Source organism: Ursus americanus, chromosome 3, assembly GCF_024610735.1.
Source record: "Ursus americanus isolate L20-20 chromosome 3, mUrsAme1.1.p, whole genome shotgun sequence".
Taxonomy (NCBI): Eukaryota; Metazoa; Chordata; class Mammalia; order Carnivora; family Ursidae; genus Ursus; species Ursus americanus.
This window is the reverse complement of record NC_142129.1, coordinates 10,800,330-10,820,833: the sequence shown is the minus strand read 5'-3', so window position 1 is coordinate 10,820,833 and position 20,504 is coordinate 10,800,330. Positions and strand designations below refer to the sequence as shown.

The 20,504-nt window shown below is 40.2% G+C and overlaps 1 protein-coding gene across 2 annotated transcripts in view; it reads right to left on the bottom strand.

Moving 5' to 3' along the window:
* TPK1 (thiamin pyrophosphokinase 1) overlaps positions 1 to 20,504 on the bottom strand; it is a 319,082-nt gene that overhangs the window by 88,039 nt on the left and 210,539 nt on the right. For both annotated transcript variants that reach the window (XM_045792418.2, XM_045792417.1), the window contains exon 8: positions 522 to 633. In XM_045792418.2, coding sequence (XP_045648374.1) covers positions 522 to 633 — 112 coding nt within the window. The remainder of the gene's footprint in view (positions 1 to 521; positions 634 to 20,504) is intronic.

Here is a 20,504-nt window from a genome sequence, read left to right as displayed (position 1 = left end):
GAAGATATAAGTCAAAGACTCTTAAGAAAATATTTGCAAGTCACATATCTGATAAAGGACTTGTATCTAGAATCTATAAGGAAATCTGATTAACTAAAAAGGGAAACAATGGAATTAAAATACGAGCAAAAAATCTGAAGACATTACTCCAAAGAAAATATACAAATGACCCATAAACACATGAAAAGGTGTCTGACATCGTAAGTCATGGGTGGGGGGGAAGCAAATAAAACCACAATGAGATACCACTGCATATCCACTAAGATGTGTAAAAACAAAATAAAAAGATAGTAACAGGTGTCGGTGAGGCTGTGGGAGAAACTGGAGGCCTCACACATCGCTGGTAGGAACACGAAACGGTGCAGCTGCTCTGGAAGGTAGCCTGGCAGTTCACGGAAAGGTTAAACACAGACCTACCTAGGACGCAACGGCTCCACTGCCAGGTATATACCAGATATATATACATACACTTTCATTTTTTAAAGAAAAAAAACCTCCCTTTGTGCAAGGGTTTTACTTACTGAGGTTCCACTTTAGGCCTGTTGTCGTAACATGATTGCAAGACTGTCCAACAGGAATAAGGCCACACCAATCACCTTCCATTCCAGTATCTACATGCATTTTGTGCTTTCCCTGAAGTAGAGAAGGAATGGCCATTAGCAGAGTGTAGAGAAAGGACAGGATGTCAATGTGCACTGAAGATCTGGTCCTGTGCACCAGGTACCACCCCAGAACTTCATGTGGTTATCATACCTAATCCTCACAACAAATTTAAGTAGTAGGTGCTGAATAATCCCAGGAACTTTCACCTGACTTAATCCCAGCCACAATTTTACAAGGTAGCTCACTGCTACTTATTACTTTTCCACATGGTAAAATCGAAGCTTGCAGAGATTAAATGTGTCCAGGACCACACAGATAACAAGGGGGCAGAATCAGGATTCCTACCTATACTTGTCAATTCTAAAGACAGTTCTAGGGTTTTAATCAAACACTTGCTCAAATGTAAGTAAAACATTGCTTCCTAAGTGAAACCTCTACTTTATCTGGGACTTGGGCTTATAGCTTTCAGATTTCCATGTCAAGCCCGCTAATGGTCAATCTGCTTCCTATGCCCACGGCTACTCTAGGGGAAGCTCAGTGAGAAGTACGTCTGCCAGCAAACAGTATCTACCTGGAGGAAGGAATATGCTTTCTCCATCTGGACTATGAAAATGGATATAATTTACTATGTTTTCAAGTTTTCAGTTTATAAGCAGGTTAAAGTTAAATGTAATGTTTCATCAATGCTACATTTGCTTTTAAATAGAATACTTGGAAATTCCTCTTCTGCAAAGTAATGACTTTCCATTACTTTCCTATTCTATTCATTATCCTCAGGATATATGGTCTTTAAAGAAAGATACCTCAGGTCCTTATGGGGAAAATGCCAAGGCACACATTTATTCAGTAATGACGTAAAAAGATATTTTTCATAATTCATTTAACTCTGAGGGGATAAAGATATTTTTTATTTTAATAAAATCTTATTTAAAAGCTTAATATATGACATATTACCAGAGTATGGTACTTAACGCTTCCTTTTACAGAATTCTATTCTAACTGTGCCTTTTGTACTCTGTTATAGGCTCTGAGAACTTACTGTGCTGTATATAAGACCTCAGTGTATGAGTAGGCTTTGTCTTTAGTCACAGGATGGCTTTTATTAGGAAAACAGCTCTCTAAATTACTTATCAGTTCATGAAATGTAACACAAGTTCATATAGATATCTTCTATACAACTCATAAATATATATTTTTATTTGAGCATTCAATCAGAAGGCATAAGTTCAATTAAGAGGTCTTAAATATATTCGAACACAAAGAATGTTTAAAGAAAACAAGATATATTTGAACTTGATGCCCATCACTGGAAGAAAAGATGGGCAACACAGCTAGACAAACACGAAGCAGTGGGTTAGATACACTCGGAGAAAAGTGGGTGGACTGAAAACACAACGCACTGTGAAAACAATGCCCAACAGGAAACAGAATTGGGATAAATTGCAGAACCCATTGGCAGCACCTGGGTGGCTCAGTTGGTTAAGCATCTGCCTTCGGCTCAGGTCATGATCTCTGGGTCCTGGGATCGAGCCCCGTGTCAGGCTTCCTGCTCAGCAGGGAGTCTGCTTCTGTTTCTCTCTCTCTCTCTCTCTTCCTCTGCCCCTCCCTACCACTTGTTCTCTAATAATAAATAGAATCTTAAAAAAAAATAAATTACAGAACCCATCTATATAAATTAAAATAAATACAAACACATCAACACACTTCTTCTAACAACAAAATTTAAAAATATGTTAAAAATTTAAATATATATATGAATACATATATATACACTAACATGTTTGTCTATGGGAAGAGTAAGGAGAATGGGAATGTGGTAGAAGGATAAACGGGAGGCAAATGGGTCAATCAATGAGGATTCTTGTCTGGACCAGAGATGATAATGTGCCATGAACCAACCAGCATAACTGACTCGATATTGAAATCTTATAAAAAGACCAATATGGTGTTTAGATATAAAGTGATACAAGACAAATTCTTAGACTCTCCTGAAGAAAAAATAGGAAAATATTCTAATAATTCTAAACAATAACCCAAGAAAGAGGAAAAGCTGGAATACAGCAATGGTAAAAACTTAGGAGTGAAATGAAAACTAATCTTGGTTCTTGAATGATGACCTTTGTTGTTTTTGTTTTAGATCAGTGTAGAGCAAAAGCACAGGCACTATTATTATAGCTATGGAAAGGTTTTACATATTCAGAGTAAAAGCAGTAATTGTCAGAGGGTACGGGTGTGGGAGGGTGGAAGCAAGGGGCCCTCACCTTCTCATCATGTTACATCCTAAGAGAGTCAAGAAAGACTACTTCAAGTGGTAGATTTTTTTTTACTTTATTTTTTTAAAGATTTTATTTATTTGAGACAGAGACAGTGAGAGAGCAAGAGCGGGGAGGAGAGGGAGAAGCAGGCTCCCCACTGAGCAGGGAACCCGATGTGGGACTTGATCCCAGAGCCCTGGGATTATGACCTAAACTGAAGGCAGACGCTTAACCGACTGAGCCACCCAGGCGCCCCTCAAGTGGTAGATTTTTAAAGGGGGGGATTTAAAAATTGCTCCTGGACTGAGTAACTGGTAATATGGGTAATGTGCCTAAGCAGCAGAAAGGGGACCGAGGAGGGAGGCTTGAGATCGCTCTGGCCTCCCTCTGGCCACATCCTCCTTCATAAACCTCCATGCCAGCGCCCGAGACATGACTCACGCAACTGTCCACACGGAGACCGTCATCAGCGCATGTAGGGGAAGCACAGAGAAGTAGGAAAGATGCTGATCAGAGACCTGATCGGGTGCAGAGGAGTGGGGGGCAGAGTGTAGGCAAGGGGTTCCCTGCTGCCTGTGCGGGAAGAGAAATCAACTCCGCGAAGGAGGGTGCACATGTGCAAAGCCATGCCACGGTGGCAGGACACCCACTGATGGGGCCAGGAGGGGAGGGTGGGACGCTGGGGCACAGGAGGCTGTTAGGGCAGGGAAGCTATTCTTGGGACATGACGAATACATGACCTTACGCATCTGTCAAGACCCAAAGAATCTATAACACAAGCGCTGAGCCCTGATGTAAACGATGGGCTTTTACAAATAATAATATACACTCTTGGTTCATCACCTGTAACACAAGTCTCCCACTAATGCAAGATAATAGGGGACACTGTGAGCAGGAGAGGGGATATATGGAAACTTTCTGTCTAATCGGCTCAGTTTTCTGTAAACCTAAAAGCATTCTAAAAATAGACTATTAATTAAAAAAAAAAAGTCTCTCAATGACCTTTCAGTTTCTCCTCCCTTAATGGGACGGGTAGCAACGTGATGGTAGGCCTGACACCTGTTCCGGCCAGACGCACGGTACTGCACAAAGAGAAACGTGCAGCCGCTTCTCAGCAACCATTACAACTTACGCGGTTTTCTTCCCCCTAAAAACCAGGGTTGTTTGTTTCAACCATGATCGTCCCTAATTTCTTTTTACAGAATTCCCCCCTCAATTGATTACACTGACTAGCTGTGCCAGACGAGTGTGCGTACTGTTTCTCCCTTACAGAAAGAACTCTCTGTGAAGGTACAGATGCTAAATATAACACTAATTATTGTCCACAGATGCAAACATAACACACTCACAAATCCTGAAAGTCTTCTTCATATGAAAGGGAGTCTTGTAGACATTCTGACTTCCCTAGGAGTGCTTTCGTTTTAGCAAAAGAGCAGAAAGCGGTGGTGGCTTTTCATGTTGGATTGTGGCCTGGTAAGGGCTGTCCTCCCAGGGTCCCATGAGAAAGCTCAGCACACCAGCGGGGTTACAGGTAACCCACAGCCTCCTGGGCACTGGGTGGCAGACATCAGCAGAAGGGCAGGAATGCTCACCCGGCCCAGAGGGCTCTACCTCTGTCTCGGGGAACAGCGTCTTTGACAATGGGGCCTGCTGTTAGAGACTGTGACTTCTTCATTCCTTATCAAAGAGGGATTTGTGTATCCTTGGGTTGTCTTATTTCCAGGGTGTTATAGTTAATCCCGACCTTTTAACTGAAGGCCTTCCTCCCTCTGTCTGTGGTCTGCTTAACGGTTTGGTCGTGGTCAGCTGAACACAGCACATTTGGTGTTCCGGCTAACTTCCATAGAGAATGGTGATGGAGCTGGGTGGGGGAGGGTGGGGGCGATACAGGTGATGGGGATTAAGGAGTACAATTGCTGTGATGAGCACCGGGTGATGGATGGGGGTGCTGAATCACTATACTGTACACCTGAAACTAATATAACACTGTGTGTTAACTACGCTAGAATTTAAAATTAGGAAGAAAAAAAAGAATGGTGAAGGAAGTAAGGAATGATTTCTCAACTGGTGGACATTAACTCCCTAAGAGAAGATTCTTCAGCTTGCAGCATATAATGCAAAGGAAACAGCACATATACATGTTAAGTTTTATTATCCCAGGGAGAGGATGCTGTTATAAAATCCACTGATTTAAATGACACAGTGGTCACAGTGGTCTTTTCTAGGCTTGCTATATATTCATTGCCTTCCTCATTATGTTAACATTCAACACACCTTGAAATTTTTAATCTGGGAATAAACTAGTTTGTGGACTTGAGAAGTCACAGATAGGTTTTAGCCTGCAGTCAATTAATATTTTTTCTTTTGTTCCAAAAAGATGTTCAGCCACACGTGAACGGTCTTTGTGTTCATAAATATGCAGATCTAGCTTTGTATGGTTAAAGGAGAGCAGTATTATGCTTTTCTCCTATATCTTCAGTCTGTGTGACATCTTTAAAAAATGAAAAACAAAAGGAATTTTTGTTCATTCCTCGGATGCCTCGAGTCATAATATATGCTAGCCTATACGTGATTTGACATAGGCAGGCATACAGCCTGACATTAAAGAACTTCCCTAAAGATTTATGCCATTACTGGAGACCAGAGGCACATGAACTAATCATTGACTTCCATCTACTCTCATGAATCATCGCACAGGTTCCCGCTCTGTCCCCTGTTCTGAGCTAAGATAACTCTTTGAAGTCAAAGGCAGTTCTATATAGTGAAGATGGGACAAAAATCAATCAGACGGTTTGCTTTTCCAATCATGGTTATTTTTAACATATTAACAACCTCAATAAGGCATGAAATTGTAATTTAGTCAAAGGTAGCAAGCTGTTGCTTGGCACCCGTGCTGGAAATCATACTTATGAGCATGTTAAAGGCAGTCAGCATCATGAGTTCACTTTTGCTAGACTGTAATGTCAACCGAGAGCAAAACATACACAGACAGATACCTAATGAAAGGGTAAGAAATCACTGTCACTTTGCTTGTATTATGCTTCCTCTTTGCAAATGACTAAGACACCACTGAGAGAAAAGATAAAATTCACCCTAGATTTTGCTTTTGCAAAAATATCAAACAATGAGCCATCTGAATTGTTTACATCTCTAAATCGTTAAATACAATAACTATGCCAAGTTTTATGCCAAGAGATCTTTGTGTGGATCTCACAAAATACACAGCAGTTTAACAAGATCATTCAAAAGCAATGGAACACAGGAAGAACATAAACATACTTTCTATTTAGTGCAGAAGATTCAGGAAGCAGAAGCCCATGCCAGTTATACAGTGGATGACCATGGATCCGAGCACTGTTAGTGCTGCACTTACACCCCGTGGCTGGCTAACTGCAGCTAAGATTTCTGGCACACAGACCCCGTACGAATGAAATACCACCGCACACTGATTACACAAGGATGACCTCTGGCAGCTCATTTCTCGCTAGTTTGTCCAGGTATTTAAAAAATGTATCAACAAACACTGCAGGAAATTAAACAGCCTGCAGGAAGGAACAGGGAAAGGAGTAGAGGGAGGTATCCACACGGTACTTGCCAGGAGAAGAGGCTACCTCTCTGACTCACACACAGACCTCTGTGATGGTGCATTTTCACGCTGAGACTGATCACATGACAGAGAATACTCGCAAGAGCAACGGTCTCCCCAGTGAATTTGCAGCTGTACGATCTCAGAGCTAGAAGACCTGTATCTTTACTTTTATTCTGCTTCACAAGCGCAGAATTCAAAACACAAGCGTACTGGTTTTATTCAAGATAGTCTGTAATGAATTAATGTTACATATAAATATATTTACATATTTTATTTAAGATATTTCCTTTTGGAAATTCATTAATACCTTCTCTATAGATAGATTTTAGAGTTTCCAATCATGGCAGGAACACATTTTCCAAAGCACATTCCAAAGAACACGACTCCCAGGATCAGGTAAGATCGGAAAGATTCTCTTCCTGGAAGTCACAGTGCGCTCCAGCAATGGTTAGATGGTGCAGGGAGTTTTAGAGCAAAGAACACTGTTTACCTGAATGAGAGCTCCCCAAACTTACCTGACTACAGATCCTCCCCTGCCCCTCAAATAATACCTCATAATTACCCACGGAATCTGCATTTCCAGAAATCCATGTAGGAAAATATTGCTTCGGAATAGTTACCGTATACACTGCATCCAAAACTCTAATACTTTGGTTTAATATTTCCACAGCCAGAACATTTCAATGATATGTTTTGAAATTAATAACCTCCGTCTGATTTTCATTTTGGAAATTACTGGATAATCTCAGGCTGCAATTGTGTGTTTTGACATGAGGTAGACTTACTCCCTGATGAAAAGGTTAACGACATTACTGGTTATCAAAAAGAAAGCTTTCTGCATGCTAGTTAAGCTAGTCTGTTAATTCAAAAGTCAAAAATATTTATGAAATACCAACTATTGTTAGAGATAGAATACTATAATGATAGGCTAATTTCCTCATTAGTCCCCAACGCTAGCTAGTTCAAAATAAAACTGACGCACTCCACACCCATTCTTTTCTGTCGCTCTGTATTGATGCTTTTTTACAATGCGCCCTATTCTGTCTTCACGCCTCCCTCTTATTCCAGTCAGGGGAGACAATCTGGTGAGTGCCCTCGTGCTCAAGCCTCAGAAACCTCCTCTTGGCTCCTCCCAAAGCTACAGACATGTTAAACGACTTCTAAAGACAATACTTATCCCAAAAGCAAGCATTTCTAACAGGACAGGTTATGCCAAAAGATATATTTTGAGTCAGAGCTATGGCAGAGTTTTCAAACAGTCCAGACGAATGTTGTCTTTCTGCTTAATGTAGGGAATGATCAGGACTTTCCACGTTCTCCTGTCTATTCCTAGGCTGTTTCTCCATCCTCAACCTGGACAAACTTCTGAGCAAAGGGAGACCTCCACTTTTTATGAAAATTCCTTGTGTCTCCTCGTCAACAAAGATCCCCTGCTTCCAAAGGCCCCCATCTTTATACCAGCATTTGGTTACTGTGCGGCATCTCTCAAACAGGTTCATACTGCATCCTTAAAAGGAGTAACATGTATTTGAAGCCAAAGACCCCTGCCTTTTATTTCTGTTGGATTTACAGCACAACGGAAATAACATATTAAGTGTCTAATAAATATGTGATTGATCAATGGCTTAGAGCAAAAAGTATTGATAAAAATGTGTCAATATGCTTACTAAATCTTTATCAAAGTTTCAGTAGATGAGGGATGAGGGATAGTCGAGTTGAACTGAAAGAATTCACTACAGACACGCAGATTCCTTTGTGTAGATAGTGTCTGCCTGGCCGGACACTAGGACGGAGGCACACACCAGTGATTATGAGCACCTGCCAGCAAAATACACTTAAGCCTGTAAACAGAGTACACATTTTATGTTTGTGTGTAAAATGGGGTGTATAATCCTACCTCACTGGGTTACTCTGACGGCTAAATGAGATAGCACATATAAAGTGCCAAGAACCGGGCTTCAAACGGTTATGTTATAAACTGATTTACTTGCTCTTCTCCCTCCGTCAGGTCGTCCAAGTTTAAATGGAACACAAGTTTTCCTTCCACTCTTTTCTGTTTTTCATTTTATAAAACCCTAGGAACTTTGTCCCAGTAATTTTTGAAGGAAAATAAATGTGATTACTCCCAAGACTAATCTGAAATATTAGCAGAAAGGGAGAAAAAGAAATTTTTTAAAGCATTTTATGTTCAACCTTCATAAAGTATTAACTTGTCTTCATGAAAAGAACCATATCTCCATTTGCTTTATAAAAGCTCTAGTTTTTAGTAAACTGTTTTTTTTAAATGTTCCCCTATTTTGAAATTGTCCTTCCATATAGGAGTATAAACATGAACTTTGATCGCCAGTTTTAGAAAAGTTCTAAGAACTCCTGAGGTCTCTTATCTGGTCATCACATCCGCAACGCAATTCTTTGTTTCTGGAATGCTCAGTACGAACTGAGCATACTACTAAGGTAACACGAGATTCTTTCTCTCATTTTTTTTTAAGATTTTATTTATTTGAGAGAGCAAGCAAGCACGTGTGCACATGAGTGGGAGGAGGGGCAGAGGAGGGACAAGCAGACTCCCCACTGATGCAGGGAGCCTGATGGGGGAGGAGGGCGGCCTCGATCCCAGGACCCCGAGATCATGACCTGAGCCAGTCAGATTCTTTACTGACTGAGCCACCCAGGTGCCCCTGAGATTCTCTTTTTTTCAATGCAAGCGAATAATTTAAATACACTTCAATTCAGACTCTAAATCCACTGGGCTTATTTTTCACATTTTCTTGTAATTGGTCAAGGTTGACAAGAACAGCAGCACTGCAATACATATTTCAACCTTCCTCCCTGTATCGTTCACCACCCCAACCTTCGTTCTATAAAAGAGCTGTATGCAGACTCTCCTACAGCAGACATGGCAGCTCCCCGCAGTAACTCAGGCACCAAGGTTCTCCTCTAGCTGACCTTTCCCTTTTGTCAGGCTCAGCAAACCCCACCCCAGCCTCTTCTCCTCTCTCTTATCCCAGAAGCTGCAGGTCAGTAAGACAGGTAGAGGAGTGGAAGGGAAGAGAGAATTCCTGGAAGGATCCTGTTCATTATCCTATCGGAACAGACCGGGAAGGGATGCTGCTCGCAGGGGTGCAGCCTGGCTGATGCTCGGCATGTGTGACTGAGTGGGGTGGCTAGTTATTTTCTTTTTCTTTCTTTCCACTCATGTTCACAATGCTCATGGGATGTTGTTAGTGCTCCTGAAGGGGGGGGGGAGAAAGGGACAACTCTGTAGTTATTTATTTATTTCAAACCCCAGTGTGACTACCAAACTTTATAAACTGGAAAAAATAATGAGAAAGCTCCAGTTAAAGAAAAAGAGGAGAGCTGACGTCACCATTTTTGAATATCGGCTACGTCCTAACATTGTGCTGGGCACCCTAGTTCCCACCACAAGCGGGAGTGGCAGAGTTACTACTAGGAGATCACAGACTCAGGACAGCCATTTGCTCGCTCAACATCGCTCCCCTAGTAACCGGGAAACGCGGGCTCTACACCTCAGCATGGCGTCACGGTAAACCCTACTTCTTTACCACAGTATCATGTTTTTCTAGGCTTCTAACTTCAAAAGCCTGTCAGAATATGTCATTCCTTTGCTCCTCTTCTCATTATTACTTTTTCCCTGTATTCAGTGTCCAAGTTAAGCTTTTGCGTGACCCTGTCCAAAGTTTACCCTAAAGAACAAATACTTGGGCTGTAAATGAAGGAATTAATAAGCGAATGAACAGCTATCTTCCTTGACTTCATCCACCTATCTTCGACATTCCGCATTCTACTTACACGCCCTCGTTCATTTACTTGTCCTTTGTTAGTGGCTGAATATAGGGAGGGTGCTGATAAGAATGTATGGGGCACACATTCTATCTTCAAAACACACTACTGAGTTTTCCAGAAGTTCACAATGAACACTGCAAGCAAATCAATGACTGGGCTAAGATTTAGAAAATTAACACACAAAAAGTATTTTTAAAAAGATTTGACTACTTTTAGTCAGGAACCATTAGGACAATTTTGTTTCTCCCTTAGATCCTAAAACAGTAACTGGAAGCAGTTGGTTTAATATTCAGATGGTACAAGTTCCAAGACTCAGCTCAGACATCATCTCCTCTCTCATCCTTCTCCAGGGCCCTCCCTGAACCCACAACCCGGATTCCTGCACATCCTTGAGGCTCCACAGTGCACTGTTTTACGTCTAATTCCCTTACTGGAAAGTAAACAACTCAAGGAAAGAAGCCATGTCTCATTCATTTTTGTATCCTTAAAACTTTGTACATTGTTAGACACATAGTAGGAATATAAGTATTGGAAAGGGAGCACAAAACTCAGCTGTTTCCGTAATAACTACTCTCAACCTCTAATTTATGTGATAGCTACCACCTCACTATCCTAGGTCTTTGTTGTTCTTTACATCGAAACTTCCAGATTTACTGTTACTAATTCACTATTTCCAGTTCCTCGCCTCCAATTCTCCTGCATTCATTCCAGTTAAACTTTTGCTTACACCTCTTCTCCATATTGGCTTTCATCAAGATAACCAATGGTCTCCAAACTGTTAAACCCGGTGGTCAATTATTAGTCCTCCCCTTCTAGTAGAATTCGCAATGGGTCATTACTCTCTCCTCGACATACCATCTTTCTTTTGCTTGCAGAACACCACACGCTTGGTTCCCCTCTTTACCCACAATTTCCTTTGCTGTGTCCTTCACTTCTCTCCAGATGCTAAAAGTGTACTAGGGCTCAGTCTCTTAGTCTCAGCTAGATCCTCCTCTCTAAGCTTTGTGAGCTTAACCATCTAGATCTTGGTAAATCCCAAATCAGTATCTCGGAGACGTCTCTAACTCTGCTCCTGAACACCCAGCTGCCTATCGGACACACTGTATCTTTCACCTCAAACCCACCCTATCCTGAGCTGAGATGATATGGACTCCATCTTTCCAACTGCCTTGGCGAAAAGTTTTTCTTTTCTTACACCCATAAGGAAGTTCTATTGGCTCTATATTCTCAATATACCCAGATTCCTATCACTACTCACAATTTTTTTACTACTACTCTATCCAAGTCCCCATAACAAGATCTCCCTGTCCCAATAGAGCCTATTCTCAGCTCAGCAGCTAAAGCGATCCTTTGACAAAGTCAAGTCAGACCTACCTACCTCCATACTGACCCCTCGAGAGAAACACTCCTAGCTTTCTGGAAGCTTTCCATTTCCCTCTTCAAGCCCTGAGAAGTCTAGCTAGACTTTAGGTTTTGCCCATGCAGTAGCTCTGAGAGCGATGCTGTCATTATTAATGAATCCTGGTTCTGAGCCAGCCTGAGGGAGCCTGTCATATGCACGACACTGTGGTTCAGGGCACAGGTGCTGAAGGAAGACTTCATGGATCTGAATCCCCTTCACCATGTTTGTATTTCATTTTCTTTATCTATAAAACCAGAACAAAAGGATTGTTGAGGATTAAGTGACTTGATAGGTGAGGTACTTAGAATAGTGCCTGCCACAGAGTGAATGCTCTATAAACATTCACTATTATTAAAGGATTAAAATGGGTAACCAAACAACCCATTACTTTCAATTTTAGACAGTCAATTTACTTGCCTCTCATTTTTCGTGTCAACAATGTTAGGATAATTCTGTCTTCTGAAAGTAACCTGAAAAATACCCCATTATATATTATGTGTTGGTAAAATGTTGTAATAAATATACCTTTCAAGTTAGATCACAATCTTAATTGTTACAGTATTTTGGTGCCTCTTACATGAGGCAAGAGTCTTCAATATGAGAAAGATGAAAGTACTGATTTTTGCAGGGAACAGAGGACAGTTTTTGATGTCCTGAGATAAAATGACGGTAAGATTTCTAGATAAATATCATGCTTTAATGCAGCTTGGCTTTACAGTTGTGTGCTGTAAAGATGATGATTATCGCGAAGGCACTGTGGCGCGTACGAGTGTGACGCAGTGGGTCTGCAGTAAGAAACAACTGATAACATGGCAGTCTTCACGTCTGTCACAAATCAAGCGTGTTGCACAACAATCATCCTCATAACTGAGCCACCTAATCTTTCACCCTCTCCCATTCATACAAACCTGTGTGTTCATGTATCTCTTTTTCATATTGCTCTGTGGTAGTCAAAGTCTCCAAAATGGCACCCAACGAACCCTGCATCCTGGTATTTATGTCTTTGTGTAGTGATTCCCCACAGCGAATAGGACACGCTTGTGTACCAACTGCGTACTGAAGAAGTGCTGGTGTGTGACTTCTAGGCTAGGTCATAAAATTTGACAGCTGCCCCCTTGCTTGCTTGCTCTTATAGATCACTTCCTCTGGGGGGTGTCAGTCACCAAGTCATGAGGACATTCATACAGTCCCGTAGAGGACCCTGGAGAGAGGGATGAAGCTGGCCCCCTCCCCAACCAGCTAGCACCAACTTGCCACGTATATATGAATGACTTGCCTTAGAATCCTAGGACTGATGCCCAAGGCAACTGAACTTCATGAAACCCCAAGCTTAAAGCACCCAGAAGAACCCAAATTCTAGACCTGCAAAGAAACTCTGAGATAATAATAAATGTTTACTGTTCTTTTCAGCCACGAAGGTTTGTGGCACTTTGTTCCACGGCCACGGATGACTAATGCACTCTCCATCTCCTGCTGTCTCTTTCTGGGTGCCTGGGTCTACACTGCTTTATCTTTACATCCCCATTGCCTTTCCCCTTCCTATTTCCTGTGCCCTCTCTACTTCTTTTAATGTCCATAAAACAGAATAGGCAAATATATATATTTTGTTCAGAAGAGTGTATGGAAACAAAAGTGGAGGCATGTTAAGTGGTTTCCAAGGGAAAACTACGAGCTTTTCTTTGTCCCCTCCCCTGTGGGTTATTGGGACTGAATCTCCCTCATCTTTATTCTTTCTTAAGCTATCAACTTGGGGAAGGGGAAGAGCGAAGTTAGAGGCACAAAAGGCTCCCTAGCAATCATTAAATTTCATCTTAATGAAATTAAGATAACACAGTCATAAAAACAGAACATTTTTGTTTAACAACATCACATACAAACTCACTGTACTATATGTGATTATTTAAAAAGACCACAAAGCAAAAATGAGCCGTATTTCATAATGAATTTGGCATTTTAAGGAAAAAAGCATTAAAATTATGTACATTAACTACACCTTACACTACCTATTCCAAAGTCATTTATTTAATATCATTCCAATAAATGATGAAATGTGACCAATAGTTATTTTATTTATTTCAGAGAGAGAGAGAGAGACAGAGACAGAGAGTCCAAGCCTGAGCTGGGGGGCGGGGTGCAGAGGGAGAAGCAGACTCCCCGCTGAGCAGAGAGTCCGATGCGGGGCTTGATCCCAGGACCCTGGGATCACGACCTGAACCTAAGGCAGACGCTTAACTGACTGAGCCACCCAGGTGCCCCCCAAATAGTTATTTTAAATTTGAGCTGGGCACTATAGTTTCCAAAATTGGACCCTCTAATGCCACACATACTCCAGGAGCAACACACAAGAGGCCGCTTCCTGTGCTCTCTACCTTACGTTTCCTACTCTTTTAATTGTTTTTATACAATAAAAAAAATTTGTTTTAGTTTTGCTGGTACCAATTTATGGTATCCTAGAAACTCCACAATGATGGAAGAGAGCAGGTACTCACAACAAAGCAGAATTACCAACATATTTATGGCCTTATCATTTGACAGGGAAGGTCAAAGCTTCTCCGAGTTTATTCATAACCCTGCACCAGCTTTCAATTCTTCGAAAATTGCTCCTTGATACCCGGCTTCCATGAAATCACAGAGAGTGGCAGCCACTCTCTTCGGGCATAAATCAGATTCTAAATAACTGATAGCACTTTTTCCCTCTAGACCTGGACAAGAAAGGCACAGCATTTCATTGTTGAGTGCCGGCACCTAGAAAAACCAGCACACAAAGGATGTTTTTAGGTTTTAATTTCTAAAGTCATCTGTAAGAAAACAGGCTTTGCAATGATAAAAAATAAAGATCTTTCCTGCTCTTGAATGTCACAGGCATGTTAAAATCCTCTCTTCTTTCATTCTCCAAATCCAAATTAAATGCTGTCGCAGACTTAGTGACTGTTTATCATGATTAATGCTCTCATGACTGTTGTTCCAAACTCAAAATGTGCAAGCTGTGTGGGGTGTGGGCGTGCTTAAATACAAGCCAAGGACACAATGGCAAGTGAAATAGATATGTGTACACGCAACTAGCTATATAGAAAAACAGGTAAAATTAAAGAGAGATTTTTTTTTTTTTTAAGTCAGGACAAAATATTTAAAAATTTTTTTCTGTACAATGTCAGTAATTCTTTATTGCAGGGAACATTAAGAAATAGGTCATAGGAAGGCTTTATTCTACTAATTAGTAAACGCTAGTTTTTAATATTTGGCATTTAACATCTCAGCCACAGTAGCTGGGCATTTTCTCTGAGATACACTGATGCACCTCGTTAAGGGCTGCAAACAATCCCATGTGAAAAATAGTTGGAAACTCAGGATCTTTAATCGGCACGCATGTTTTTCAATTAATGAGTTATCTTTACTTGTCTGTGACAATAATTCAATGACACTTTCTCATTTGTTTATCTTAATAAAAGTGAATATAGTTCTATTAATAGCCATCCAGATGACTGTTTTATGAGTACGCTGGCATTCCGGTCAGTCACTGTGCTTTAGCTTCTATTTATCATCGTGTCGGCAGCAACAGAGCCAAGAGAAGTAGTTGCACCGCGGTGAGAATCAGCACAGACTCAGGCCTGACCATCTGGGTCAGATGCACTTATTGGCTATGTCACTTTGGACAACTGAATTCATCTCTTTATATTTCAATTCCCTCATCTGCAAAATTGAGGAGATACTATCTAATATCACAAAGGTATGGCAGGGGTTAAGTCAACAGTACACAGGAAGCACTCAGAACAGGTTTCAATAAATCTCAGCTACGTCGTGGTCATTATTTTGTCATGGCAAACAAGCAAACAAAACGGATGAGGTAGGTTTAATGTCTGAACGATGTGCCTGTATCAGGACGGGGGCTCTGTTGTTCATCCTTAATTATCATTCAATTTTATTAGATAAGCCAACAGGGAAAACAAGAGACAGAAGAAACGTTACTATTTCCATGAACTGCTTTTATATGAAACACATTAATATAATTTCACCTCTGTCTATACCACCCCTTTCCAGCCGCAATCTCCATTCTAAGGCCAGTCTACACAGCAGTGTGACGTCACTTTCTTAGGATCTCCAGGCTGCTGTGAAAACTCAGACCACGTAAATAATAGCCAATAGAGGCTATTACATGAAAGGAAAACCAATATGACCAAATCATTATCTTAAAAATGCCCTAATTGCGCTGCTCTATTTTACATCCTGGCACCTCCCCGAATTCCACAATTCATCGTGCTGCTTGGTTTGGACACAGTATCCAAGTAGCCGCCAAAATATGAAGCCTCATCTTCCGACTCCAAGATGGACACCACAGCTGGCATAAGAGGTTATTGGGGAAATGTAATTTTGTGGTCATTTAAAATCCTTAATGAATGTGTAAATATATTACTCACTTAAAAAGTGAATTGTTCAATTTTTAGAAACACTGGTCACTGAAGTGACAGGAGCTAGGCTGCCCTATGTATACAGTAGAGATAAATTAGGACTCATAGGAACTGCCTTACCCAACCTTCTGTCATTTCCTTGAAAGAGAATGTAACAGTAGATAGCATAAAAAGAAAGCTTTTAAAACCAGGCAGTTTTTTTTCCCTATTAAAATCGTTTCTATTTATGTCTCCCCTCTGAGAGCCGAAGGCTGATGCCTTAGTAGCTTTGAGCATTAATAAACGACCTCATTCTATTCTTTAAATAACTTATGAAAAAATGCATTCTGAAAGGAAAGATAGATACCACTTCTTCAAATGAGGAAAGTTAGCATCTAAACGTTAGCATAAATAACACACTTTTGCAAGTGAAAGAACGATATATATGACGCATATTGCTTTTAAACCTAGGCAGCCCATTTTAACCTGCCACTTCTCAGATACTAATGGATAAATAATATTTCCAGTCCCTTTTCTCCCAGCCCAAACGTATATACTAAAATAGAATCAATTAAAAAATTTAGAGTAATCCTGTTATATGAGAAACCAGCACGGGGTGGCAGAAGGAAAGCGCTCCAGGCTGCACAGAAAGAGCACAAAATTAAGGCCAATATAATGTTTTATGGCCTCACAGAGATCAGGCTCTCTAGGCCCGTCCGAATGTAATGAAGTACTCTTCACTTGCCCGTTGTGAGCAAGTGCGTGATGCAAGTGCAACGTGCCCAGTATATTCTTCTGGTGTTTCTTACCGAATGGGAAACTTGTAGATTCATCAGGTTTTAAAATAAGGGAAGATGCAGAAGCTAATCACGTTACAAAGTGCAGAGTGATGGGAAACCGCGTGCAAGAACCTGGGCAGCACAGAATGGAAAGTTCCTGTAGGTGGGGGCGCTCAAAGCTCTAGTGGTGCCCGGAGGAGCTGCTGGAGTGGAGATGTGTCAAGATTTACCATTTCAGACCTTAAGTCTAGGTTATGACAAGTCTTCTAAGCACTTAAAACTTAAATGAATATGGAGTGGATAATGAGATTTTTTTTTTCTCTCTAAAATGTAAGTCTGATGAATGATGCCTGAAAGTACCACCAGTCATTTTTATGAGTGCTCAGCTCAGCAATATAGGCTTTTTTTTTTTTGTACCTAAAAGAAAGATTTTCTTTGTTTTGGCTTCTCAAGGATGGTCACACATCCCCTGTTGAAAGAAATGTCATCTCTATAAACTTATATAGCTAAGATAATATAGTTTCTTCCCAAATAGTAAAAAGTAAACTGTGAATGTATCTTAAGCTATAAACCATCGGTTTATGTTAATAACTGTATATCCTAATTAGATTTTTCATATTATTTGCAGCAACCAAAAGGATTAGTTTTACTTAAAATATATGTATATTTGATAATGAATTGGTTATGGTTTATAAAATGTTAAAAGATGGATATACAATTGTGTATAATAGGAATAACTTTTACTTGATGAAAACAAAAAATAAATCTTGTAAAAAATTACAATCTGGAGGAATATAGAATTAATAGCCATTGTGAGTGAGCCTTCAAGAGAAAAGGAAAGTACATTAACATTATTGACTCAAATATTTTTTCTGTCATTTGCAAGCTCAGAAGTTGCCAAAGATAAACTTCTGACAAGAACTGTAAAGTGTCTTGTTTCTATCCAAAAAAGCGTTTAATAATTACGCTTTTATTTTTAATAATCCTGAGGAAAAACTGTTTCCATGTTTAAAAAGATACACATTTGCATACCCATGGGCATGCTTTTTCTCATGGAAGATGGTCCTGAAACTATAATATTCAATACTTGATAACTAAATCCCATGAACATATTACAGATTTGCTTCAAAACTATTTTCATCTTCAATTTAAAGATGAGAGTCACCTTGAGTTATTTCTTATAATTTCAATGTGAAATGGAGGAAAAATCATTTATACAGTGAATAGTAAATGTTCTATGAAATACATCCAGAGAGCCCTTGAAACCAGCCAGGAGAGTGAGAAGGGCGGAGGGCGAGTAGGGTTAGAACTATTATACCTCAATGCTACACAGATTAAGTATTTGGGATTAGAAAAAAATGAAATTGCATTCAAAATGACATACGTAGCAAAAAATTACTACTATGATACAAATAAAAGTACTTTCAAATCCAATTTCTTAAATAAAAATTTTCTCCAAAACTTTAAACAGAGCTCAGGATTTAAAAAATAAATAAAAAGAAGAAGAGAAAATCTTCAAGGAATTACAAAAACAATATAAAATATTAAGACTAATAAAATCTGACATTCGCGCCAGACTCAGAAATTCAGCTGCCTACTCAAGATTCCTATTGGGAGGCTCACTGGGCATCTCTGACTTAACACAGCCCAGTGAGCCTTGGTTCCCACCCACAGTCTGCCTGCCACGGTTTCAGCACGTCAGTAAATGGTACCACCATCCACCAAGCCCAAGACTAAACTGCTTATTCTATTCAACAAAGGGCATCATGAACAAAGCTAATAGATGATGTAATGAGAAGAGACACTGTGTAATGTTCAAAACTGACAGAGGATTCATCTTTAAAATATATAAGAAACAGCAATAAAAAGCCGACAGTAACCCCAACAGAAAAAAGTGGGTTAACACTAACAAACAGGCTTAAGGAGTATGCTTGCCCTGATGGGCACTGGGTGATGACTCACTAAACTGTACACCTGAAACTCACATAACACTGTATGCTAACTACAGTGGAATTAAACTAAAACAAAACTCCCCAAAACAAAAACATACAAACACTTCTAACATAAAAAACCACTAACAAGCATATGACGAGATGCTCAGACTCATTAGTCATTTCAGGAATACAAATGAACACGGGAAGCTATCAGTGTGAAGCACTGGTGAGGATATGGTGATAATTTTTAAAACACAAGAAAAATAAAAAACCCTCACATACTGCTGGCTTGATAAAGGCATTCTAGAGGGCAATCTCAAACTAGTTAAATAAAGTAAACCTATGTCCTATGATCTAGCAATTCCTTTTCTAGCTATGTATGCATCAAAGAAAAGCTCACACAGGTCCATAAAGGCGTACACATGAGAGGGCTCAATGCAACATTATTTGTGGTGGTGAAGCGGGGTGGGGGGGGGAATGCAAGGTTTGTTAGTGTCCAGTATTCAGAGTGGCTGGGCAAATATATTAGATGTCCAACATATAGTGCTATGAAAAATTTCAAAAGAACAGATGTATATATGGCAACACAGATCTTAAAAATATGCCGAGTAAAAAGGTAATCAGAAAAGACATGGAGGAAATGCACACTGCTGAGCAAAACATGCAGTATGAAAAACCACACACCGTCCAGTTCCAATTATATGACATTTGGGAAAAGGCAAAACTATAGCAACAGTAAAAAATGAGTGGTTCCCAAGGGTGTGGGGGAAGGTGGGGGTCAGCAAAAAGGGGAAGCCCAGGGGACTGTTAGGATGGTGAACCGATAATCCAAGATAGTGTAATGGTGGATGCATGATGGTATGGGTTTGTGAAAACCTACAGAACTTTACCAAGAATACAAAGAATGAACTTTCCTGTAAGCAAATTTAAAGAACCATTTAGGAGGTTCAGGGGATCTTGGGGGAAAATGCAGATTGTGACAGGAGAAACTAACTGCACTACAAATATAAGGAACAACCTCAGTGAAGGGAGTAGGAAAAAAGGTGCTGAACCAAGTAGCTTTGGAAATGAACAGTATATCAAAGTACAGACAAAGGCACTACATGTAAGTACTGCACTCTAGCTGATAAAGTTTCCTACAAGTGTTAGCAATTCTAATACTGCTGTCCATGTATACTGAAATTCAATAATTAAATAAATGGTGAAGGGTGAGATCCAGGTTTCTCACTGATGGAGTGGGAGATCATAGGCAAGCAAGGGGAATACGCTAGAATGATCCCTACGGTAATAGATTCAAGTTGGAAACATAATAAAAACTCACATTGAACTTAATATGGATGCATATAGAAATATGTATAAATATGGGTTATACACAGGTTAGTATACACACCTATATTTCTTTGCTGAGAGGGCCTATAAAAATGACACCCCAGTAGCAATAAGCACACCTAGCATCCAGAACTTGGTTTCTAATACCATTCTCTAAGAAAAGGAAACTGAACTCTAAAGAGCACTGGATGGTTCAAAGACTAGGGCAGGAAAAACGCAGGATGAGCCTAGAACATCTTGTGGTAGGAAGAAAACATTACGAATGCAAGTATGGGATGGACGGATGGACGGACGGACATACACACACACAATTTATGGGGCTATGTCAAAGGGGTATAGGACCCAAGTGAAAGAGTTCCCGAAGGCCAAAACTGAAACAACTGGAGTAACCAGATAAGTATTAGAATACAAACCAAAATATAAA